Source organism: Macaca fascicularis, chromosome 3, assembly GCF_037993035.2.
Source record: "Macaca fascicularis isolate 582-1 chromosome 3, T2T-MFA8v1.1".
NCBI classification, from domain to species: Eukaryota; Metazoa; Chordata; class Mammalia; order Primates; family Cercopithecidae; genus Macaca; species Macaca fascicularis.
In genome coordinates, this window is record NC_088377.1 from 129,184,206 (window position 1) to 129,210,700 (window position 26,495).

The 26,495-nt window shown below is 39.7% G+C and overlaps 1 protein-coding gene across 1 annotated transcript; it reads left to right on the top strand.

The window, feature by feature from the left end:
• The first annotated feature begins 4,765 nt into the window (after positions 1 to 4,765).
• Positions 4,766 to 25,936, top strand: LRRD1 (leucine rich repeats and death domain containing 1). The gene is made up of 5 exons (XM_065541018.2): positions 4,766 to 6,820; positions 11,121 to 11,319; positions 19,468 to 19,629; positions 24,293 to 24,410; positions 25,704 to 25,936. Exons 1-5 carry the CDS (start codon positions 4,895 to 4,897, stop codon positions 25,888 to 25,890), a joined length of 2,592 nt encoding a protein of 863 aa, XP_065397090.1. The 5' UTR covers positions 4,766 to 4,894; the 3' UTR covers positions 25,891 to 25,936.
• Positions 25,937 to 26,495: the final 559 nt, after the last annotated feature.

The window sequence follows — 26,495 nt, forward strand, 5'->3', positions numbered from 1 at the left end:
AATTCTAGAAAGTTCATTGCATTCATTATTCACCTTTAAATTCAAAATTGGAATTTGATGATGATTGCAACTGCAGCTGAGGTCCACAAACTAAAACAATTTACTGGGTGTGGAAAATGGGGCTGAGAAAAGCCGTGGGCTAACCATCCTGTTAACAAGGAGTGTCTCCTCATCAAGGTGGCAGCCACCAGAACGAGGTGCACCCTCCTACCCTCCAAATAGCAAGGGCTCATGCAAATGAAAAGTGAACCTTTGAGATGAGTCTGGATAATAATGCTTTGGAGATTTCCTGTTAAACTAGCACTCTTAAGAACATAGTGGCATTTTATTTCAATCATAGTATAAAACTCATTGGTTTATTCAATTTTGTTATATTTTAGATGTTGGTATTAATAAACCAAGCAAGATTCTTTTTAAGTTTTCTGTTTCCCCTTTCTAAAAGCTCTATATCGGGTTCTTCAATTACATTCTCAAATTATACAGATACTACATGTTTTTTGACAAATACCATATTTTGGTAATGTTAAAGCTGGAAGTAAACTAGAGTCTGTAACTTTGACTTCTGCTGCAATGTTTGGATGATGGGACACATCGCCCCGGGAACTGTCTCAAAGCACAACCACCTCTTAGGGCCCTATGCTCACTCCCCAAAGGCAGATCCGCCTCCAAAACTCCAAATCCTCATGGTCTCAGGCATCCCTTTTAAACGGGCACAATCGTCACCTCCTTGCAATGAGAGCGTGCTTGATTATTCCTGGCCTCCAGTTACTGGCCTTCATTCCGGGCGTGGGGTGGGGTAGCCTGTCGGTTCCTGAAGATAGCTCGGGGATAACCAAGACAAAAGAACCTGAGGAGAGCTGCCTCAATGGTGGCAAGCTGGGTCCTCCACGTCACCAAATGCCATTTTCACCGTGCCTGTATGGTCAGCTGTTTATCCTGTTAGCAGACCCCTAAATCAGGCAGGAAAATAAAGCTCAGTGGAAGGGCCTCGGAGCAAGACAATCCCACGAAAATGGACGCGGGTTGATTAAGGTGAGTGAAGTTCTGAGGACCAGAATCCAGACGTAATTCTCCATCCCGGCTGCTCGTTAGATGCCCGGACCGACCCCCAGACCAATTCAATCAGAACATTGGAGGGGCTTGTAAAATCTCCCAGGGAGATTCCGGTACGAAAGCCAAAGACTCACACGCGCGTTCTCCACCCGCCTGCCGCGGCCAGCGCGGGTGCCTCTTAGGGAATTGAATGGAGGCCCCGCGCCGTCTCCTCGAGTATCCCAGTGTGACCGATGGCCAGCTCACAAACGCGCAGTGGGTGCGGCCGAGCCGGGGAGCAGCGGAGCGGAGGGCTTTCGGCCTGGGAAAGAGGAGCCACGGTCCGGAGAGGCATCAGTGCCGGGCCGCTGAAGTCCTCGCAATTGCTGGACTCAACCGCGCGCGCCCTCTACCGGTCCCGCAAAGGAGCCGCAGCCGCCGCGGGAGGCCACAGGTGAAGCGAAGGGTTTGTCTTACTTCCGTGGCCCTGTAAGCAACGCCCAGATTCTCTGCCATTTTCCCACTTCTCATGGCTTTGCATGCTGTCCCACGTTGCGTTAGCCTGTACTGTCTCTTTTTCTACATTTAGAAAACAATTTATTGATGCTGCACGACATGAAAAAGTGCTGTAACTCCCTGAATGTACTTGTCTTTCAGATAGGTAACAAATTACATTGGGTCATTGTTCAACTTTATTAATATTTGTTAAAACAGAATTTGCATATATTTTTGCCTACCAAATTGGCAATATTTGTATGTATGTATGTAGGTATATATGTATTTTTGCAACGGAGTTTTGCGCTTGTTGCCCAGGCTGGAATGCAGTGGTGCAATCTCAGCTCACGGCAATCTCTGCTTCTTGGGTTCAAGTGATTCTCCTGTCTCAGCCTCCCGAGTCGCTGGGATTACAGGCGCGCGCCACCACGACCGGCTAATTCTTGTATTTTTAGTAGAGACAGGGTTTCACCCTGTTGGCCAGGCTGGTCTCGAACTCCTGACCTCAAGTGATCTGCCCGCCTCGTCTTCCCAAAGTGCTGGGATTACAGGCGTGATTCACCGCGCCCAGCCATGTTTTAAAATGAGACTCTTAGTGCTTGTGAAAACAATGAGAGAAAGACTTTTTCATATAGTTTTTTTGTTTTGTTTTGTTTTGAGACAGAGTTTTGCTCTTACTGCCCAGGCTAGAGTGCAATGGCGTGATCTCGGCTCACCGCAACCTCCGACGCCCGGGTTGAAGCGATTCTCCTGCCTCAGCCTCCCAAGTAGCTGGGACTACAGGCGCCTGCCACCACTCCCGGTTAATTTTTTGTATTTTTAGTAGAGACGTGGTTTCACCCTGTTAGCCAGGATGGTCTGGATCTTCTGACCGCGTGATCCACCCGCCTCGGCCTCCCAAAGTGCTGGGATTACAGGAGTGAGCCACCGCACCCAGCCAAGCAGAATAACTTCTTAACTACCCCAGATGAAAAACACTTTAGAACATTTTAGCTCAGATCGCTTTAAAAATTTTTCTATTTTGAATAATTTTAGACTTACAGAAAAATTGCAATAATAGTAAAGAAAGTTCCTTTCTACCCTTCATCTATCTTCCCCTAATATCAACATTTTTCATAATCATAGTGCAATTACCAAAACTAAAAGGTTTACAGGCTCACGCCTGTAATCCCAGCACTTTGGGAGGCTGAGGTGGGTGGATCACGAGGTCAGGAGATCGAGACCATCCTGGCCAACATGGTGAAACCTCATCTCTACTAAAAATGCAAAAATTAGCTGGGCGTGGTGGCACGCACCTGTAGTCCCAGCTACTCGGGAGGCTGAGGCAGGAGAATCACTTGAACCAGGGAGTCAGAGGTTGCAGTGAGCCAAGATAGCACCAGTGCACTGTAGCCTGGTGACAGAGTGAGACTGTCTGTCCCCACAAAAAATAAAAATAAAAAAAGAAAATTGACTTGTGTATGTTGACTTTGTATTTAGCAATATTACTTAATATTCTTATTTATTCTAATAGTTTACTTGTAGATGAGCTTGGATTTTCTACATATATAATTATATTATCTGTGACTAATGACCATTTTATTTCTTCCTTTTTAATCCGTATACCTTTTCTTTTTGCCTTATGCCAGTGGCTAATTACTATCTCAGTACAATGTTAAATAGAAGTAATGATGAGCATAACCTTTTCTAGCTTCCAATCTCAAAAGTTTTCAGTGTTTCACCACTAGATATGATGTTTACTGCAGATTTTTATGGATACCCTTTAGCAGATTAAATAAATTCCCATCTATTCCTACTCTGTAAATTATGAAAAATGTTACAACTTATCAAGTACTTCTACATCTATTGCAATGTTTACATGAGTTTTTCTTCTTTAATCTCTTAATGTGGCAAACTACATTAGTTTTCTATTGTTAAATCCAAACGTGCATTCCTAGGACAAATGCAACTGACTCATGAAGTAGTATGCTTTTTATACATTGATGGCTTTATAATATTTAGAATAATTTCCTAATGTTTAGAATTTTTACATTTTTGTTCTTGAGTAAATTTGGCCTGTAATTTTCTTTTTCATATTGTCCTTGTTAGGTGTTGATATTGAGGTTAGTGCTAGCCTCATCAAACAAGTTAGAAAATGTTCCCTCTTTTTCTACTCTCTGGGAGAGTAGAAATACTGAATACCCAAACCATGCCAGTTTGACAGGATTTAATGTAAGAAATTGCTTAGACAAGTACTGGAGAACTAAAAAGGTGAAGATGGAACTGCAGCAACACAGAGATAGTAAACATAGGAAGTAGTTACCATCCCTAAGGCTGAAGGGACAAAGGGAATATACTGGGTCTTTAGAAACTGCAAGCTGGGAGGAGGGACTTACAGAGCTGGGACCCAGACTTCTGAGGAGTGGTGCTACCCAGCTGGTGCTGGTACCACGGGAGTCACTCAGAAGTCTCAGGTAGGTTGCAATCCATGCAAGGACTGTTTAATGTCTAGTTTACTCTTACAGAAAGCGTACCCTTTCTTAAGACGTTTCACTTCTACCCCTAAGAAAATTGTCATAATGCACTGAATTTGTTACAGCAAGACACTAGTACCATATGTAAACATCCAGTGTTCACAATGAGAATGGTACTCCTTACCTGTGGCATGGTAGGCCACTGGCTCTCCCTTTTATGTTATGTTATGTTATTTATGTATTTATTTATTTTGAGATAGAGTTTTGCTCTTGTTGTCCAGGCTGGAGTGCAATGGTGCAATCTCGGCTCACTGCAACCTCTGCCTCCCAGGTTCAAGCAATTCTCCTGCCTCAACCTCCCCAGTAGCTGGGATTACAGACACCCACTACCACGCCCAGCTAATTTTTGTATTTTTAGAAGAGACAGGGTTTCGCCATGTAGGCCAGGCTGGTCTCCAACTCCTGACCTGAAGTGATCCGCCCACTTCGGCCTCCCAAAGTGCTGGGATTACAGGTGTGAGCCACCGCGCCCGGCCCCCTTTTATGTTTTCCATGAAATTTACTGAATCCTCTCATTCCCTTGTGGCTTTTTTCTCATTTTCTTTGATCTTTTTTGTTTCTTTCTGTAATTTTAAAGTGATTTCAAGAGTAACATGTGATAAGTACATGCAATCAATAAACCATCCTTAACCAAGAATTATATATAAAATTAGTTTGTTATAAATGTATTATTTGTATTTGTATTAAATTATTTCTTATAAAATAAAATAGTTGTATTAAGATTTATTTGTAATTTTGACATCTCTATTACATCTTTTAATTTCAACGTTTGTTTTGTAGATTCAAAGGAAAAAACATGAAAATTAAAATCAAGTTACAATTTTGTATTGGCATAAAACATATCAGCAAATAAGATGTCTGAAAAGGAGGGTATGTCAGAGGAGCTAGAGGATACTATTAGTCAATTTAGGAAAGAATCTAGATCACAGTCAGTGAAGGAGCCTGGCTTTATTAAAGAAACATCAAATTTGATAAACGAAGCTTCTGATTACCTGGAAGGGAAATCTTCTAACCAGATTTATGAAACACATCCTAGACAGATTACATTAGAGTCAACATCTTCCTCTGGAAGCAAGTCTAAAAGAAATGAAGAACAAAAGAAAAATCTTCAATTTTCTGAAACAAGCACTAGAACAGAAACTTCACAGAGTTTATCATCACTAACTGGGAGGATTGCAGAATATCAGGCTTTGGTTAACTTCCTATCTCATGAAACAGTAGGAGAAGTTAGTCCACAAGTCTCTGAAGAAAATCAGAAACATCTTGGCTTAGAAACAACTTGTAAAGATAACTTTACAGTTAACCTTGAGGCCAAGGGTTTACAGGAATTTCCTAAGGACATTTTAAAAATCAAATATGTAAAACATCTATATTTAGACAAGAATCAAATCAAAACTTTTCAAGGGGCAGACTCAGGTGATCTGCTAGGACTTGAAATTCTATCCCTGCAAGAAAATGGATTATCATCACTTCCATCTGAAATTCAGTTACTTCATAATTTAAGGATATTAAACGTCAGTCACAACCACATATCACATATACCTAAAGAAATATCTCAGCTTGGGAATATCAGACAACTCTTTTTTTATAACAATTACATTGAAAATTTTCCTTCTGACTTAGAATGTCTTGGAAACTTGGAAATTTTAAGTTTGGGTAAAAATAAGTTAAGGCATATACCAGATACTCTGCCTAGTTTAAAATACTTGCGGGTTCTCAATTTGGAATATAATCAATTAACAATATTTCCTAAAGCTCTGTGCTTCCTTCCAAAGTTAATTTCACTAGACCTTACTGGAAACCTGATCAGCAGTTTGCCAAAGGAAATTAGGGAGCTTAAAAATTTAGAAACACTTTTACTGGATCATAATAAGCTTACCTTTCTGGCTGTAGAAATTTTTCAGTTACTCAAAATAAAAGAACTCCAACTGGCCGACAATAAATTGGAAGTTATTTCACACAAAATTGAGAATTTTAGGGAACTTAGGATTCTTATACTTGATAAGAATTTATTGAAAAATATACCAGAGAAAATATGTTGCTGTGCAATGTTGGAATGCCTTACTCTTAGTGATAATAAATTAACAGAACTTCCTAAGAACATCCATAAGCTTAACAATTTAAGAAAACTTCATGTAAACAGAAATAATATGGTAAAAATAACTGACAGTATCTCACATCTTAATAATATATGCAGTCTAGAATTTTCAGGAAACATAATCGCAGGCATTCCCATTGAAATAAAAAACTGCCAAAAAATAATTAAAATTGAATTGAATTATAACAAAATAATGTATTTTCCGTTGGGACTGTGTGCTTTAGATTCTCTTTATTATTTGAGTGTTAATGGAAATTATATTTCAGAAATACCTGCGGATATATCTTTCAGTAAACAACTGCTTCATTTAGAATTGAGTGAAAACAAACTCCTCATATTTTCTGAGCACTTTTGTTCTCTTATTAATCTTAAATACCTGGATCTTGGTAAAAACCAAATAAAGAAAATTCCAGCATCTATTTCTAATATGATATCACTCCATGTACTTATTTTATGCTGTAATAAATTTGAAACTTTCCCTAGAGAATTGTGTACTTTAGAAAATTTGCGAGTACTTGATCTTTCAGAAAACCAATTACAGAAAATCTCTTCAGACATCTGTAATTTAAAAGGAATCCAGAAATTAAACTTCTCAAGCAATCAATTTATACATTTTCCTATTGAACTGTGCCAACTTCAATCACTGGAACAGCTGAATATAAGTCAGATAAAAGGGAGAAAGGTAAGAGACTGTGGGCTTTGTGGGGAAGGAGAGACTGGAGAGGATCAGAATTTAAGCTGTAGTGTATCTGTGTGTACCATATGTGTGTTTTAAATTGAGCTGGAATTGTTTATTTTTTAAATGAAAGGCTTCCCCCTCCCCACCAAATATGGCTTATAAATACACTTCACAACACAAAAGCTGTACAGGAAAATATTTCATTAAAATGAAATATGAAGCAATGAAAGCTGACAATTCTATAGATTCCTTTTTGTTTTGGTGTAATTGTAAAAGGAGTTTTAAAGTTGTAAATGTCATATAAACACATTACTGAAAGTTTGGAAAGTGATAAAATTAAAACAAAAATCATTCCACAAGTATGTCATGTATTATAACTACTAGCATACGCTGACACAACTTTTAGTCTTTTTTCCCGTTATGCATATGGTTTTATAAGAAATTATAGAAGACTACACACTCAGTTTTAAATTCTTCTTTTTTTAACCAATAAGCATTTCTCTTTGATATAATCATCTTCCCAATAAATTGTTATAACCAGTACATGATTTATAGATCTAATCCTCTTGTTATGCATTTATGGATGTTATAACTTTTCTTCATAATAATCCTGTGATGATTTTTCCATAAATATAGCCTTTTTCATATTTTAGACTATTTCCTTAGGAAATTTTCCCTGAAGAATTACTAGATCAATAAGAATTAACATTTTTAGAGTTTAGCATTTTATCTTACTGAAACTCTAGGAGTAAGTTTTATGGAAATAATTTTTTAAAAACTAAAACATTACTGATTTATATGAAGATCTTAGTAAACAAATGAAAAGAACACAGCTGTTATCTAAGTCAGGACTTCCCAAAGTCTACTCCTAAAAGCCCTAGTTCCATGAGAGTCTGCTCAAAAAAAAAAAAAAGGGAGGAGGGGAGCAGCGTCTGTGATCAAATAGCTTTTTTTTTTTTTTTTTTTTTTTGAGACGGAGTCTCGCTCTGTCACCCAGGCTGGAGTGCAGTGGCCGGATCTCAGCTCACTGCAAGCTCCGCCTCCCGGGTTTATGCCATTCTCCTGCCTCAGCCTCCGGAGTAGCTGGGACTACAGGCGCCCGCCACCTCGCCCGGCTATTTTTTTTGTATTTTTTAGTAGAGACAGGGTTTCACCATGTTAGCCAGGATGGTTTCGATCTCCTGACCTCGTGATCCGCCCGTCTCGGCCTCCCAAAGTGCTGGGACTACAGGCTTGAGCCACCGCGCCCGGCCCAAATAGCTTTAAGAAGCACTGGGTTCTTCTCTTAAAGAACAAAAATGAATACTGATCTATTAAAAGCTTTGAAGAGTCTTGCACTAATTTTCCCAAAATATTCCCATATTTCCCAAACTTGTTTGACCATTTTTAACATAACAGCTATCATATAATACATTTCCAGAAAAGCTACTCCAGGGAATACTTGCTTAAGCAGATGGAATGAATAATGATACACCTTGCATTTAAAAAGTTGATTTTGTACTAACAGACAATTTTTAGTTCTGCAATATAATAATCAGTTAATTCATTGACTGATTCATAACCATCTCACTCATTTTCTCCTCTTGTAAGATAACTGTTGGTATCTCCAATGATGTCCCTAACTCTCTCTTTTTTATTAACTTCTTTCTCACCACACCTGCTGTCACTTACATGCACATTATCCCAAAGTCTACATGACTAAAGCTGATCTCACACCAGTGCTGTAGTCCCATAGTTCCCATTTTTTTCCTGGAAATTATACATGTTCTATTCTTTTGTTGTCACACACTCAATATCACTTCAAAGTCAGCTCATTTTTCTTCCATCTCCTTTCAAAACTTCTCCATTTCTGTTTGTGATGCCAGTTTTTGTTTTAAACCTGCCAGGCTAAAACTCATGAAATCATTCTTGTTCCTTTTCCATCATCAGTTATACCTCATCTTACACCAAAATTGTATCATTTTTCCTCTAAAAAAGCTGTCAGATTGTCTCCCTCATTTTCCAGTGTCACTGTCTACAACCTGGTCCTTGGTTATCACTCACTTCATGCATAGATTTATGCCAGGAGTTTCTTCCTTTTAGCAAGCCTTATCAAAGCTGTCAGACTTCATTGCAGAGGACTGTTCTCCATGTATCATACTTGCTTGTCAGGAATCCAAATTGCATATCTGTTGCCTACTCAAAGTGAGTGGCTGCCCAAGGCAACAGTCCACATATTTGCAACATCATTGCAAAGGTCATCAAATTGAAAAAATTATTTACAAGAACTCCTGTCAAAAAGAATATCCCATGTAGTTGAAAATATCATTGATAACCCCCTTGGGGTGGAAATGAAATGCCCAAATAATTAACTTATGTAATAGCAGATGGTCACTTACTGAAGAAGAGTCAGATTAATCACAGGGCTTTTATTTTACTAAAGGAAGGATGCCCAACAGGAATCTTCCTTCTATATGAACCCTATCATCATACAACTCTCAGACACCACCTCTAGTAAATGTTGAGAAGGTAATTAAAGAATATTTCCTTCATTGAATGTCAAATAATGAACCCACCTACCTGTTTGGATCTGACTCCTACTTCACAGGCCCGTCTCTCCAGTCTTGCCATAGCCTGGTTCCATGCTCCTTATCCAAACAAATCTCCCTCTGCTTTGCATCACCTTTCTTTACTGGTCAGCTTCTCACTAGCCATGACTATGCATGATATTCTGTCACTCAGGCTGGAGGACAGTGGTGTGATCTCAGCTTACTGCAATCTCTGCCTCCTGGGTTCAAGTGATTCTCCTGCCTCAGGCTCCTGGGTAGCTGGGATTACAGGCACTCACCTCCACGTCCAGCTAATTTTTCTATTTTTAGTAGAGATGGAGTTTCACCATGTTGGCCAGGCTGGTCTCGAATTCCTGTGATCCACCCGCCTTGGCCTCCCAAAGTGCTGGGATTACAGGTGTGAGCCATCGAGCCCAGCCCCCTATTCATTCTTAAGAGGCTATTCAAGTTCTACTTTTTACATGAAGCTTTACTTTAGTTATCTGATTTGTAGTAATGAACCTTTTCTAAACTTTTATTCATCAGTTATTAATTGTATTATTTTGGCATTGGATTACCCATTGCTTCATTCCATTTCCTGATTTTTTCATATGGATATATTCTGTTCCCTAAAATAAATTTTAATCTCTGTGAAGTTGGAAACTATTTCTTATGCTTCCTTTATACCTGGAAGAACATATAGCACAACATCCAGAATGTACCTTGTTGTTTAGTTATTTCAGAGGTGCCTACACATTCAAAATTGTTTTGTTCATAGAACATCCTTTATTTCAAAAGCCACTCATAAAGGCCCTATTTTCTCTAAATATGCGTATTCTTCATCTTAACAGAATATTTTAATTCCTGCAATTTTGCAACACTTTTTGTAGTAGGAATTTTTATTTAAGGTCACATTGCCAAACTTTTATTTAAGGTCACATTGCCAAACTATTATTAAACATTTGGTCAAAATGCATTTCGTGCTTGGGAACACATACAAAAAGTATACAACGTGTATCATGTCATTTTAAAAATCTAAAAAAAGCACACAAAAGATGAATAAAAAGCAATGGGGCCTGGCGAGGTGGCTCACGCCCTTAATCCCAGCACTTTGGGAGGCCGAGGTGGGAGGATCACCTGAGGTCAGGAGTTCAAAATCAGCCTGGCCAACATGGCAAAACTCCGTTCTACTAAAAATACAAAAATTAGCCAGGTGTGGTGCTGGGCACCTGTGATCCCAGGTACTCTAGAGACTGAGGCAGGAGAATTGCTTGAACCCGGGAGGTGGAGGTTGCAGTGAGCTGAGATCACGCCATTGCCCTCCAGCCTGGTGACAGATGGAGATCTCCATCTCAAAAAAAAAAAAACAAAAAAAAAGCAATGTTGATAGGACTAGGAATAAGGAGATCAAATGTGGAATGGAGTAGTTGGAAAAGACAGGAAAGAAGTCAAAACACGGTTAGATTTAGGGAGCGGGGAAAGGGATAAGGAGACAATGAACGCTGAGTGATGGGAATGTGAGCAAAGTGGGTAGCAAGCCACAGGGTTGAATTAGAAGCATTGGTCAGATTGGGGAGGTACTTGGATGTCACACAATATCTTGTGGGTTTTAGCCAGAAGGGAGAGTCAGTTACAAAGAATTTGTGACATAATAAAATATGTCCTTTTTAAGACAAAAACAAAAACAGACAAAACTCTTTCATTTGATTTTAGAAAAAGTTTTAGTCATGCAAAGATGTATTTATAAAAGTATACTTTTTTAATCTTTGTTACAGTTAACAAGACTTCCAGGAGAGCTATCTAATATGACTCAACTTAAAGAACTTGATATCTCAAATAATGCAATCAGAGAGATTCCAAGAAATATAGGAGAATTGAGAAATTTGGTTAGTTTGCATGCATACAATAATCAAATAAGTTATATTCCACCATCTTTGCTATCTTTAAATGATCTCCAGCAACTAAACCTGAGTGGTGAGTGTCAAGCATAATCAGTAAGCATAATCAATAAGTAGAGTATTAATGTCTGAGTTGCAAATTTTGTTGACAAGATACAGAATGGCAAAGAGTCAACATAATGTATTAAGTCACCATTAGAAGGAAATGACTGTCCTAGGTACAGAAAATGAAAGCAAAGTATAAGGTCCAGTTCCTGCCTTGAAAGAGTAGAGGAGCCTGAACATATTTTCATTTCTTTTCTCTCTTCTCTGCCTATACCCAGTCATTTAGTATTTCTTCCCTTTCTGAACCCAACCTCACCTCTTCCTCTACACACACCTACACAACCTCAGGTCAGCATTTTTTCTGCATTTCCTTCTCTGTTGGGAAGGAAGAAGAAAAAACTATCTCTGTTGTTTGGATAAGGAGCATGGAACCTATGTCTATGGCAAGACTTGGGAGCCAGGCCTATGAAGTAGGAGTCAGATCAAAACAGGTAGGCAGGTTCATTATTTGACATTCATTGAAGCAAATATTCTGAAGTATAAATATATATATATATTTATTTTGAGACAAGGTCTCACTCTGTTGCCCAAGCTGGAGCACAGTAGCAGGATCATGGCTCACTGCAGCCTTGACCTCTCTAGGCTCAGGTGATCCACCAGCCTCAGCCTCCCAAAGTGATGGGATTACAGGCGTGAGCCACCATGCCCAGTCAGCAGTGTCTTTAAAAGCCTAATCTTGGAAGTGACATAACACCACCTCTGCTCTGTTCTATTGATCACACAGACCAACCTTGGTATAATGTCGGAAGGGACTATACAAGGGGGTGAGTAACAGGAGGTAGATATCATTGTGGGCTAACAGATAGTCCTAAATCTATTTGAGTAATCGAATTTGTGGTTAGAAGCTCTCATACAAAGAAAATTTCTAGCTCAGATAACTTCACTGGTGAATTCTATCAAGTGTTTTATAGAAGAAACAATGCAAATTTCAAAAAGGTGCACTGGTGAATTCTTTCAAGTATTTTCAAGAAGAAATCACTAAGTTAGGGTGGGCACGGTGGCTCATGCCTGTAATTCCAGCACTTTGGGAGGCTGAGGCGGGCGGATCGCTTGAGGTCAGGAGTTTGATGCCAGCCTGGCCAATGTGGTGAAACCCCGTCTCTACTTAAAAAAAAAAAAAAATTAGTCGGGTATGGTGGGGCACACCTGTAATCAAAATCAAAACTACTTAGGAGGCTGAGGCAGGAGAATCGCTTAGACCCAGGAGGTGGAGGTTGCAGTGAGCTGAGATTGTGCCACTGCACTCTAGGCTGGGTGACAGAGTGAGACTCTGTCTGAAAGAATGAAGGAGAGAGAGAGAGAGAGAGAGAGAGAGAGAGAAAGAGAGAAAGAGGAAATAATGACAATTTTAAAAATTCTGTCATAAAATTGAGGCTAAAACCTGTCTCAGTTCATTCTACGAGGCCAGCATTATCCTAATACTATAATAAAACAAATACATTACTTGGAAACTTACAGAATAATATCCTGCTTGAACATTGATGCAAAATTCCTTAATGAATTAAAGCAAATCAAATCCATCAATATAAAAAATGATATCATATTGTGACCAAGAGCGATTTACCCTGGGAATACAAGGTTGAGTCAATATTCAAAAACTAATCCATGTAATTCACCATCTGAACAGGCTTATGAAAAGCCATATGAACTTCTCACTGTAAGTATAAAAAGCAAAGCAAGCAGATGTGGTGGTTCATGCCTATAATCCCAGCTATTTGGAAGACTTAGGCAGGAGGATTGCTTGAGCCTGGGAGTTTGAGGCTGCAGTGAGTTATGATTGTGCCACTGCGTTCCAGCTTGGGCAACAGAACAAGACCTCATCTCAAAAAAAAAAAAAAGCAAGTATCATATGAAAAAATAAAATTTCCTTTCAAGATTTTCAAAAACAAACAACAACAACAAAAAAAACTCACTAAGCTAGAAATAGAAGAGAATTTCCTCAACCTGAAAAAGTGCATCTGCAAAACTCCTATAGCTAATATCACACGCCATGGTAAACAATTTCTTTTCCACTATGATCAAGATTAAAGTAAAGTTCTCCTTTCTCACCACTTCTTTTTGATGTTATAACTGGAAGTCCCAACTAGCACAAAAACACAAGAAAAAGAAATAAAAAGTAAACAGATTGGGAAGGAAGAAGAAAAAACTATTTCTGATAATAGAGACACATTGTCTAGGTCAAAAATCCCAAAGGATCTACAGAACAAGTAAGTTTGGCAAGATTGCCATATACAGAGTTAATAAACAAAAATCAATCATATTTCTACAGACTAGCAATAAATGATTGGAAATTGATTTCTTTAAAAGTATAATTTAAAATTGTACCAAAACCATAAATAAATCTAACAAATTACATATAAGATCTATATGGTGAAAACTGTAACATAGATAAAACTAAATAAGACCTAAATAAGTAGAGAGATAAATAGTGTTCATAAATTGGAAGACAATATTGTTAATATGTCAGTTTCCCAAAACTTATCTTTAAATTCAACTCAATTCCAGTAAAAATCCTAGCAAAGTTTTTTGTTTCAGAAAACAATGAGGTAATTATAAAATGTATATAAAAAGTCAAAGGAACTAGAATAGCTGAAACAATTTTGAAGAAGAAAAACAAAGTTGGATAATTCACAAACCTGATTTCAAGACTTATGTAAAACTATAGTCATGAAGACAGTGATAGTATTGGCAAAACAACAGACATAAGGATCAATGGGACAGAATAGAGAGTCTAGAAATAGATCCACTATGATGGTTAACATTGAGTGTCAACTTGATTGGATTGCAGGATGCAAAGTATTGTTCCTGGGTGTGTCTGTGAGGGTGTTCTCAAAGGAGATTAACATCTGAGTCAGTGGACTGGGCGAGGCAGACCCACCCTCAATCTGGGTGGGCACAATCAGCTGCCAGCTCTGCTAGAATGAAGCAGGCAGAAGAACGTGGAAGGACTAGACTGGCTATGTCTTCTGGCCTCCATCTTTCTCCCATGCTGGATGCTTCCTGCCCTCAAACACTGGATTCCAAGTTCTTCAGCTTTTGCACTCTTGGACTTACACCCCTGGTTTGCCAGGGGCTCTAGGGCCTTTGGCCACAGACTGAAGGCTGCACTATCGGCTTCCCTACTTTTGAGGTTTCAGGACTTGGACTTGCTTCTTTGTGCCTCAGCTTGCAGATGGCAGACTTCACCTCGTGGTTGTGTGAGTCAATACTCCTTAATAAACTCCCTTTTATAATTAGTCCTGTCCCTCTAGAGAACCCTGACTGATATACCCACTATGTGGTCAACTGATTTTTTGCCATGGTAGTTCCCCCTTATCCACAGTTTCAGTTTCCATAGTTTTACTCATGGTCAACAGTGGTCTGAAAATATTAACTGGGAAATTCCAGAAATAAACAATTCATAAGTTTAAAATGGTGCACTTTTCTGAGTAGCGTGATGAAATCTCACACTGTCCTACCTGGGATGTGAATCCATTCAGTGGATGTGCTCCCTGCCTGTCAGTCACTTAGTAGCAGTCTCAGTTATCAGATCCACTGTCACAGTATCGCAGTGCTTGTGTTCATGTAACCCTTATTTTACTTATTAATGGCCCTAAAGCACAAGAGTAGTGATGCTGGCAATTCGGATACACCAAAGAGAAGCCTTAAAGTGCTTCTCTTAAGTGAAAAGGTGAAAGTTCTCAACTTGGAAGGAAAAGAATCATATGATGAAGTCGCTAAGATGTACGCTAAGGACAAATATTCTATCAATGAAATTGTGAAGATGGAAAAAGAAATTTGTGCCAATTTTGCTGTTGCACCTCAAACTACACAAATTACAGCCACAGTGCATGATAAGTGCTTAGTTAAGAAGGAAAAGGCATTAAATTTGTGGGTGAAAGACATGAACAGATGTGTTCTGATTGACAGCAATCATGTTTGATACTGTATTCGGTTTGTAGGCATCAGCTGGGGGGTCTTGGAAGGTATCTCCCATGGATAAGGAGGAACTACTATAATCCAACAGAGAAAGAACATTATTTTCAACAAATATTGCTGGATCAACTGGATGTCCAAAAGCCAAAACAAAACAAAATAAAGCAAAAACAAACAAACAACCGCAATATAATTTTGATCCTACACACCAAATAAAAATGTTACCTCACAATGAATCACAGACCTAAATGTAAAAGCTAAAACTACAAAACTTCTAGATAAGAACATAGAAAAATATTATTTTGCAAAAAAAAAAAAAAAAAAAAGGTGAAAAAATATTAAAAGGCTGGGTGTCATGGCTCATGCCTATAGTCCCATAACTTTGGGAGGCTGAGATGTGAGGATTGCTTGAGACTTAGGAGTTTAGGACCATCCTGGGCAACACGGGGAAACCCCATCTCTACAAACAAAATACGAAAAGATTAGCTGGGTATGGTGGTGCACTCCTGTAGTCCCAGCTACTTGAGAGGCTGAGGTGGGAGGATCACTTGAACCCATGAGGCTGAGGCTGCAGTGAGCCAAGATCGTGCCACTGCACTCCAGCCTGGGTGACAAAGCCAGACCCTGTCTCAAAAAAACAAGGTGAAAAAAAATCAAAACCTTGGCAAGGATTTCTTATATACAACACTGAAACTGCAATCCACAAATGAAAATAATTGATAAGTTGGTTTTCATCAAAATTGGAAACTTCTCAGCTGGGCACGATAGCTCATGCCTGTAATCCCAGCACTTTGGAAAGCTGAGGCGGGCGGATCTCCTGACGTCAGGAGTTCAAGACCAGCCTGGCCAACATGGGGAAACCCTCTCTCTACTAAAAGTACAAAAAAATTAGCCAGGCATGGTGGCGGGTGCCTGTAATCCCAACTACTTGGGAGGCTGAAGCAGGAGAATCACTTGAACCCAGGAAGCGGAGGTTACAGTGAGCCAAGATGGTGCCACTGCACTCCAGCTTGGGTGACAAGAGCAAGACTAAAGGCTTCTTTAAATTTTTTAATTTTTTAATTTTTTTTTTTTTTTTTTTTTTTTTACAACAGAGTCTTGCTGTGTCACGCAGCCTGGAGTGCAGTGATGCAATGTAGGCTCACTGCAGCTTCTGCCTCTGGGGTTTCCTGCCTCAGCCTCCTGAGTAGCTGGGATTACAGGCACCTGCTACCATGCCTGGCTAATTTTTGTATACTTTTAGTAGAGATGGAGTTTCACTAGGTTGCCCAGACTTGTCTCGAATTCCTGACCTCAAGTTATCCACCTGCCTCGGCCTCCCAAAGTGCTGAGATTATAGGCATGAGCCACTGTGCCCAGCTCAGACATTTTTTAAAAGAATGAAAAGCAAAGTCATGGATTGGAAGAAAATATTTGCTTAATACAAAAAAACCAAACAAACAAACAAACAAACAAAAAAACCTAAAAACAAAATTAAGAAGTCAAACCACTTAATAAAAATTGGTATAAATTTTGAACAGATAATTTACTAAGAAGCTATATGAATTAAAAATAAGCATAAGAGGCTGGGCGTGGTGGCTCATGCCTATAATCCCAGCACTTTGGGAGGCTGAGGCAGGTGGATCACTTGAGGTCAGTAGTTCAAGACCAGCCTGGCCAACATAGTGAAACTCCATCGCTACTAAAAATACAAAAATTAGCTGGGCATGGGGCTTGCGCCTATGGTCCCTGCTACTTGGGAGGCTGAGGCACAAGAATAGTGTGAACCCTGGAGGCGGAAGCTGCAATGAGCTGAAATCACACCACTACACTCCAGACTGGGTGACAGAGCTAGACTCTGTCTCAAAATAAAAAAGAAAGAAAGAAAGGAAGAAAGGAAGCATACCAAAATATTATGCTTATTAGTCATATTAGAGAAATGCAAATTAACTATACAATGAAATATTGCTATTAGAATAGTTAAAATTAGGCTGGGCGCGGTGGCTCACGCCTGTAATTCCAGCACTTTGGGAGGCCCAGGTGGGCAAATCACGGGTCAGGAGTTTGAGACCAGCCTGGCCAATATGGTGAAACCCTGTCTCTATTAAAACTACAAAAATTAGCCCGTGTGGTGGCACGCGCTTATAGTCCCAGCTACTCAGGAGACTGAGGCAGAAGAATTGCTTGAACCAGGGAGGTGGAGGTTGCAGTGAGCCGAGATCATCCCACTGCATTCCAGCTTGGGCGACAGAGTGAGACTCCACTCAAAAAAAAAAAAAAAAGGGATAGTTAAAATTAAAATCTGGTAATACCAAAAGCTATCAAAATACAAGTAACTGAAACTCTGATACACTGATGAAAGAAATACAAAATGGTACAACCCTTTAGAAAAGTTTGGTAGTTTCTTATATAGTTATACATACACTTAACCATACAAACCATCAATCTCACTTTGACTCCTCTTTTACATGAAATTAAAATGTATTCAACAAAAAACTGAGTGCAAATTTATAGAGAAGCTTCCTTTGTAATTGCCAAAACTGGAAGCTCTTCAAATGTCTTTTATGTATTAAATGGATAAATTATTTACATCTATATAATGGAATACTTCTCATTACTAAAAAGAAAAAAAAAAACTATTGATACACACAACAACACTGATGTTGTTGTAATGCTAAGTGAAAGAAGCCAGACCCTAAAGACTATGTGCTGTGATTTATAACATATATGTTATACATGTATGTGTGTGCATATATACATATATAAAATTCTAGGTTTATAATAAATATATTTTACATACATACACTCCCAGAAACACTGTATCCAGATCTTGGTTTCTAAATATGATTACTCACTAAAAGGAACCAGGTTCCTTTATCTATGTTTGTAAATAACATAACTATAAAATATATAAATAATATAAAGGCAAATTTTAGGCCTCTCTAAATGATTACAAATTCATTTTTGCGACAGTTTTACATCTTTTTTTTTTTTTTTTTTTGAGATGGAGTTCCGCTCTTGTCTCCCAGGCTGGAGTGCAATGGCACTATCTCGGCTCCCTGCAACCAGTAGCTGGGATTACAGGTGCCCACCACCGTGCTTGGCTAATTTTTGTTATCTTTAGTAGAGATGGGGTTTTGCCATGTTGGCCAGGCTGATCTCGAACTCCTGACCTCAGATGATCCACCCACCTTGGCCTCCTGAAGTGCTGGGATTACAGGCATGAACCACTGTGCCCACCCCAGTTTTACATTTTTTGTTAGGTTTATATTGGATTACGATGGTACTGAAAAAATTACATTTAGGAAGGAGAGTTTAATTCCCACTCCCCCTTGAGGGTAGCCTAGATTTAGTGACTTACTCCCAAAGAATAGAGTATGGAAAGGAAAAAAATTATAACATTATCCTGGAGAACGCTGGCAGAGACTGTGTTATCCAAGAGATAAAATTTAACATCATTAGTGATGTCATGTGGATATGAGGTATCTCTGATATAATGTGATAAGTGCACTTCACCTCTGTGGTATTCTTTTCAAAAACCCATAACCCCAGTCTAATAATGAGAACATATCAGACAAATTCAAGTTATGGTACATTCTACAAAATTCATAACCAGTACTTCTTAAAACTATCAAGGTCATGAAAAACAAGGGAAGATTGAGAAACTCTCACAAACCAGAGGCGACTAATGAGATATAACTGTATGCAATGAGATTTCCTGAGACAGAAAAAGGACACTGATGGAAAAACTAATGAATCCAAAGAAGTCTGAAGTGTATTTAGTAGTAATGTACCAATACTGGTTTCTTAGATTAAACTAATGTAATATGATAATGTGAGATAACATTAGGAGAAACTAAAGCTAGATGACGAATGCGGAAGAACTTGCTACAATCTCTGCAACATTTCTATGAATCTAAAATTATGCTAAATAAACAGTTTAGTTTAAAAATTACCATCACATCCACTCTATAAAGTTCTTTGCTGTATTAAAAGAGGATAGTCTCTGTCTCATTTTGCCACCCCTAGGAGAGAAAGCAACCACAGCTGTCTTTCTATAAACACTCTTTTTTGCTCTTAGCATGTGGACATCCGAAATAATTTATGACCTGCTGCATTGTGAGGGTCCTCTGGTACTTTGTCAGCAAGACATAATAGATGTTATTTGTCTCCATAGTTATCTTTTATAGAAAGATGTAATTCAACTCTAATTTTTTTCTACTAGGAAATAATCTGACAGCTCTACCTAGTGCTATCTACAATCTTTTTTCACTGAAGGAGATAAATTTTGATGACAACCCTTTGCTGAGACCTCCAATGGAAATCTGTAAAGGAAAACAGTTGTACACTATTGCACGCTATCTACAGAGGGCAGATGAAAGAGATGGTAGGTGGTGAGTGATTGACTATCTAAGAAGTCATTTCTCTTTTATTTTATTTTAATTTAATTTTTTTGGAGACAGGGTCTCACTCTGACACCCAGGCTAGACTATAGTGGCATGATCACGATTCCCTGCGGCCTCGGACTCCTGGGCTTTAGTGATCCTCCCACCTCAGCCTCCTGAGTAGCAGGGACTGCAGGTGTGCATCACTGCACCTGGCTGATTTTTTAATCTTCTAGTAGAGACGGGTCTCACTATGTTGCCCAGGCTAGTCTTGAACTCCTGAGCTCAAGCAATCCTCCTGTCTTGGCCTCCCAGTGTTGGGATTACAGGTGTAAGCCACCACACCCAGCCACAAGACACTATCTCATATGAATTAAAAGACGGTTTGCTTTAATTGGAGGCTTTCAATCTGGCAGAGATATGAAAAAATTGATCATCTTTCTTTTCTGAAGGTTAGGAGTTTGTTTTGATAATTCAGATTATTTAATCCAGGTCCATACAAATTGAGGCACTGAAAATAGGCAAATCCAAGTGGAGGAGGGGTGGGCCATTTCCTACCCTATTGACCTTAATGCCCTTCAATAGGTGTTTCATTGAGATTGTGGCCAGACTCAAAATCCACACAGAAATCTGTCAGTTTCATTCTGTTCTAACAAATGGAGTTGTTCTAAAAGACATTTGGAGTTGGGTGTGGTGGCTCACGCCTGTAATCCGAACACTTTGGGAGGCCAAGGCAGGAGAATCACTTGAGCTCAGAAGTTCGAGACCAGCCTGGGCCACATAGTGTGACCTTGTCTCTATTTTTAAGATAGATAGATAGATAAATAAATAAATAAATAAATAAATAAATAAATAAATAAATAAAATACATTTGGCCTTGAGGGAAGTCCACGGAGCCATTCCACAGATGGCACTCAGTCTTTGGCCCACTATGACTATTGTCTGAAATATTTTGACAGTCTTTATCCCATCTGTCCTTGAGCTCTCTGTTGTGTGTCTGATTATTTCTGAGAACAGGCCCATTTTCTTTAAAAGGGACTAGATGAAGATTGGTTTCAAGTGTCTCGGAGGGAACCTTCACTGTCCAATTCTTTCCCTGGGGCTGGGTTCCCAACAGTTAGGCTTTTCCCTATAGGACTCTGATTTGCCACTTTTCATCACTAGTTAGAAAGAATTCAGATTTTGGTCCTCTAATTTAAAGCAAGAGAACAATCAGTTATTATCCAGATTTGGGGAAATGGAATATCCAAAACTGTCCCCTCAGATCATTCTATCATGTATCTTGTCTACATAATCGGGAGCTTGTACTAATGTAATTTCATAGTGAGATAGTCACAAAAAATTGCTTAGTCCTTAAAGTCACAATATACATCCATATACACGGCTATCATTTAGAGGCTTTTCTAAGACTTGGGCTTTATTGATAAAGGAACCTAAAATATAAAATTAAAAGCCACAGTAGCTGCCTTCTTTAACTTACTGTGCAAGTTGATTGTCCTACTTGTTACTATAAAAACTTTTTTTATAGTACTTTTGGCCAGGTGCAGTGGCTCATGCCTGTAATCCCAGCACTTTGGGAGGCCAAGATGGGTGAATCACGAGGTCAGTAGTTCGAGAGCAGCCTGGCCAACATGGTGAAATCCCATCTCTACTAGAAATGCAAAAAATTAGCTGGGCATGGTGGTGGGCACCTGCAATCCCAGTTACTCGGGAGGCTGAAGCAGGAGAATCGCTTGAACCCGGGAGGCAGAGGTTGCAGTGAGCCGAGATCGAACCACTGCACTCCAGCCGGGGCGACAGTGCGAGACTCCGTCTAAAAAAAAGAAAGGATCTTTTATGGTAATTATATTTCTATAAAATAAAGATTTTAGGAGTTTTCTAGGATCCATAAAGTATTTCTGTTAGGTACATTACTTTAGAGAAAGGTTTAGAATCTCAGCCATTTATCTCCTTTCCCTACGCCCAAGGAGCCTTCATATTGCAGGCTTGGCATCCAATGAGGGCAAAGAGAAATCAGCTTGGGAGATGTATTTATTCTGCAATTAACAAATGGAGTATTTTTCTTTTTTTTTTTTTCTTTTTTTTTCTTTTCGAGATGGAGTCTTGCTCTGTGGCCCAGGTTGGAGTGCAGTGGCCCCATCTCTGCTCACTGCAAGCTCCGCCTCCCGGGTTCACGCCATTCTCCTGCCTTAGCCTCCGGGGTAGCTGGGACTACAGGCGCCCGCCACCACGCCCGGCTAATTTTTTGTATTTTTAATAGAGATGGGGTTTCACCATGTTGGCCAGGATGGTCTCGATCTTCTGACCTTGTGATCCGCCCACCTCGGCCTCCCAAAGTGCTGGGATTACAGGCCTGAGCCACCGCGCCCGGCCGAACCTTTTTCTTAAACTTTTACATAGAAGATTGGAATTTTATATATATCATAGCATGAAATATAGCCTGAGAGAGTATATATAAAACTTTTTAAAATAGAACATATTTGATCATGGTGGATGGTAAATCTCGAGTTCCAAAAATTCTCACAGGCTGGGGGTAGTGGCTCACACCTGTAGTTCCAGGACTTTGGGAGGCCAAGGCAGGAGGATTGCTTGAGCCCAGGAGTTTGAGACTAGCTTGGGCAATATAATGAGACCCTATTGCTTCTCAGCCTTTTGGCTAAGATGAAGTATAGTGAGACCCTGTTGCTACAAAAAAATTTGAAAACTGAGGTGAGCAGAGAACTTGAGGCCAGGAGTTTGAGACTGGCCTGGCCAACATGCCAAAACCCCATCTCTACTAAAAATACAAAAATTAGCTGGACATGGTGGTACGTGCCTGTAGTTCCAACTACTCAGGAGGCTGAGGCAGGAGAATTGCTAATCTGGAGGCGCCTGTAGTTCCAGCTAATCAGGAGGCAGAGGTTGCAGTGAGACGAGATCCCGCCACTGTACTCTAGCCTGGGTGACAGAGCCAGACTTTGTCTCAAAATAAGTAAATAAATAAAAATTAAAAATAATAAATTAGCCAGGCATGGTGGCACAACCCGTGGTCCCAGCTACTTGTGGGGGTGAAGTGGGAGAGTCATTTGAGCCCGGGAGGTCGAGGTTGTGGTGACCTGTGATTATGCCACTGCACTCCAGTCTGAGTAACAGAGTGAGATCCTGTCTAAAAAAAAGAAAAGAAAAAACTCACAGTACCTTTGACCAGAAAAAATGGGTCTTGTTCAAATTAGCTGGAAGTTTTAATTAAAAACACTAAAATCACTAATTGTTCAGCCAACTTATTAAATAATTGACTTGAATATAAAATATGCACATATACACCATATTTATAGTAGATGTGAACTTAGTTTCTCAAGTTGGTACATGATGAAGCACATACAATTGTTGTCCATATTCTCTACCAAACAAAACAAAACAAAACATTCCCACACACATTAAAAAGCCAGAATTGAAGGAAGGAGTCAAATGCATTTCAAATCGTGGATAAATAAATGGCTTGGAAATCACTTTAAAGTTGCTTATAAATAGGCCGGGTGCGGTGACTCATGCCTGTAATCCCAGCACTTTGGGAGGCTGAGGCGGGCAGATCACCTGAGGTCAGGAGTTTGAGACCAGCGTGACAAACATGAGAAACCCCATCTCTATTAAAAATACAAAAAATTAGCCGGGTGTGGTGGCGCATCCCAGCTACTCGAGAGGCTGAGGCAGGAGAATGACTTGAACCCCGGAGGCAGAGGTTGTGGTGAGCCGAGATCACACCATTGCACTCCAGCCTGGGCAACAAGAGTGAAACTCTGTCTCAAAAAAAAGATAAAAAGTTGCTTATAAATAATCTTTTCAATGGCCATTTTAAGTGTTGGATTTTTTGGATTTTAGAAAAAAATGGAACAAATGTTTCAAATTTCAGTTTATATTTTAGATCCGCATTGTCATTGTCATTTTTTTTTTTTTCATGAGACGGAGTTTTGCTCTTGCTGCCCAGGCTGGAGTGCAGTGGTGCAATCTTGGCTCACGGCAACCTCTGCCTCCTGGGTTCAAGCTATTCTCCTGCCTGAGCCTCCTGAGTAGCTGGGATTACAGGCATGCGCCGCCACACACGGCTAATTTTTTGTGTTTTTAGTAGAGACGGGGTTTCTCCATGTTGGTCAGGCTGATCTTGAACTCGTGACCTCAGGTGATCCACCCGCCTTGGCCTCCCAAAGTGCTGGGATTACAGGCATGAGCCACCAAGCCTGGCCGCCATTGTCTTCCTTTTTTTTTTTTTTCTTTTTGAGACAGAGTCTTGCTTTGTTGCCCAGGCTGGAGTACAGTGGTAAGGTCTCAGCTCACTGCAACCTCTGCCTTCCCGGTTCAAGTGAGTCTCCTGCCTCAGCCTCCTGAGTAGCTGGGACTATAGGCACACACCACCACGCCCGGCTAATTTTTATATTTTTATTAGAGATGGGGTTTTGCCATGTTGGCCAGGCTGGTCTTGAACTCTTGACCTCAGGTGATCCACCTGCCTCGGCTTCCCAAAGTGCTGGGATTACAGGCGTGAGCCACTGTGCCCGGCCAGCATTGTCATTTTCAGTTTTACTTAACATATACATTTCACAGAAGCACAGAAATAAGAAAACTAGATATGAACTCAAAATAGATTATCTTTTTCAAAAGATATACGTTTTCTTTTATCTTCAAACATAGAGAAAATCTTAGAGAAGATATTCAAGATAGTTGCCAACAACATCACTGAAACCAATTTTGAATTTTTATGTCAAAAACTAAACCTGGCAAACTCAGAAACTGATATGCCTACAAAGAGGTATGTATAAATGACAGCTTTTAGTACAAATTTATTCTCATTCTGATGTATATCATGTTGATATTGAATGGTTTTGAAACATTCATATTAACACAATCTTTACTTTGCTATAGAAAGCTGATTTTAGTATTACATGTTTGTGATCCATGTTGGAAGGCTATATAACATAATGAAGAACAAGGGCTATGAGGACAGACTGTTTGACTTTTACTCACAACTGGTTTTGTGACCTTGGGCAAGTCCTTTAACTTCTTGATGACTTGGTTTCTTCACTGGTAAAATGGATATACTCATGTAAGAGAATTGTCATGAGAATCAAGTGAGATCAAGCTATAAAGCATATAGTAACCGGGCGTGGTGGCTCACGCCTGTAATCCCAGCACTTTGGGAGGCTGAGGTGGGCGGGTCATGAGGTCAGGAGATCGAGACCATCCTGGCTAACACGGTGAAAACCCGTCTCTCCTAAAAATACAAAAAATTAGCTAGGGGTGGTGAGCGCCTGTAGTCCCAGCTACTTGGGAGGCTGAGGCAGAAGAATGGCATGAACCCGGGAGGCGCCACTGCACTCCAGCCTGGGAGACAGTGAGACTCCATCTCAAAAAAAAAAAAAAAAAAAAAAAAAAAGGCATAGAGTATAGTAGCAGTAATATACTGGTTTATTAGAAATAACCCACAATTATGATTTTGAGGTCTTGAGAACTGAATGTAAATTGAATTGTTGATTTTCTATAAGGGAACAAGGGATGCGCTGGAGCTAACATTCACTTTCTATGTCCCCAGCTCCATGCTATTTTTTTTTTTTTTTTTTGAGACGGAATCTTGCTCTGTCGCCCAGGCTGGAGTGCAGTGGCGCGATCTCTGCTCACTGCAAGCTCCACCCCCCAGGTTCACGCCATGCTTCTGCCTCAGCCTCCCATGTAGCTGGGATTACAGGCGCCCGTCACCATGCCCGGCTAATTTTGTTTTGTATTTTTAGTAGAGATGGGGTTTCACCGTGTTAGCCAGGATGGTCTCGATCTCCTGACCTCGTGATCCGCCCGTCTCGGCCTCCCAAAGTGCTGGGATTACAGGCGTGAGCCACGGTGCCCGGCCCATGCTAAATTTTTATAGAGATTCTCTTCACCAATTAATTTCATCTTCACTTTGGTAAAATTAGTTTGAAAACCTAGATATACAATATTACAGGAGTTTAAAGCAATGTTCTTAATTGACATTTCAAATAATTATTAGTAATTTTAATATATTAAACATTAATACATATTTAACTATTATATTATTAATAATGTTTTTCAGCACTGTTTCATTAAGTGAGAGAGCCCACCAAGCACTTGTTATATGGAAAACACAGAGTAACAAATTATCACTAACTGCTGCTGCTTTAAGAGATCAACTAATTCGAGCACTAACTATGATAGGAGCATATGAAATTATGGACAAAATAACAGCTTTAAATCTTTTTACACGTGCAATTAAATTCTAACCAGTGGATCAATAATAAAAACTGAAAACTTTTGATGCACTTATAATTGAAACTGTGTTTTTGAACCATTTCACTTCACTTTATCATACAAGAGAATTACATCTCTTTTCTTGCATTCTTAAGAGATGATGACAACTTATAACTACCACTCTAATGTTATCATAATAAAATATTACAGACACTGTGTTGTGTGTTTGCTCTGTTGTCTTACTACAGTGATGTTGAATTTGAAAATAATCGCTTTTTTTTTTTTTTTTTTCCCCTGAGATGAAGTTTTGCTCTTGTTGGCCAGGCTGGAGTGCAGTGGCGTGAATTTGAAAATTATTCCTTTTATTTTTGAGATGGAGTTTTTGCTCTTGTTGCCCAGGCTGGAGTGCAGTGGTGTGATCTCGGCTCACTGCAACCTCTGCCTCCTGTGTTCAAGTGATTCTCCTGCCTCAGCCTCCCGAGTAGCTGGGACTACAGGTGCCCACCACTACGCTGGGCTAATTTTTGTATTTTTAGTGGAGACGGGATTTCACCATGTTGGGCAGGATGGTCTCCATCTCCTGACCTTGTGATCTGCCTGCCTGGGCCTCCCAAAGTGCTGAGATTACAGGCGTGAG

What these genes read in the sequence shown, in the direction of transcription:
- LRRD1 (XM_065541018.2), top strand. Translation starts at nt 4,895, where the DNA reads ATGTCTGAAAAGGAGGGTATGTCAGAGGAGCTAGAGGATACTATTAGT. An exon ending in GTCAGATAAAAGGGAGAAAG is followed by an intron (nt 6,821 to 11,120) that starts GTAAGAGACTGT and finishes TCTTTGTTACAG; the next exon opens with TTAACAAGACTTCCAGGAGA. An exon ending in ACTGATATGCCTACAAAGAG is followed by an intron (nt 24,411 to 25,703) that starts GTATGTATAAAT and finishes AATGTTTTTCAG; the next exon opens with CACTGTTTCATTAAGTGAGA.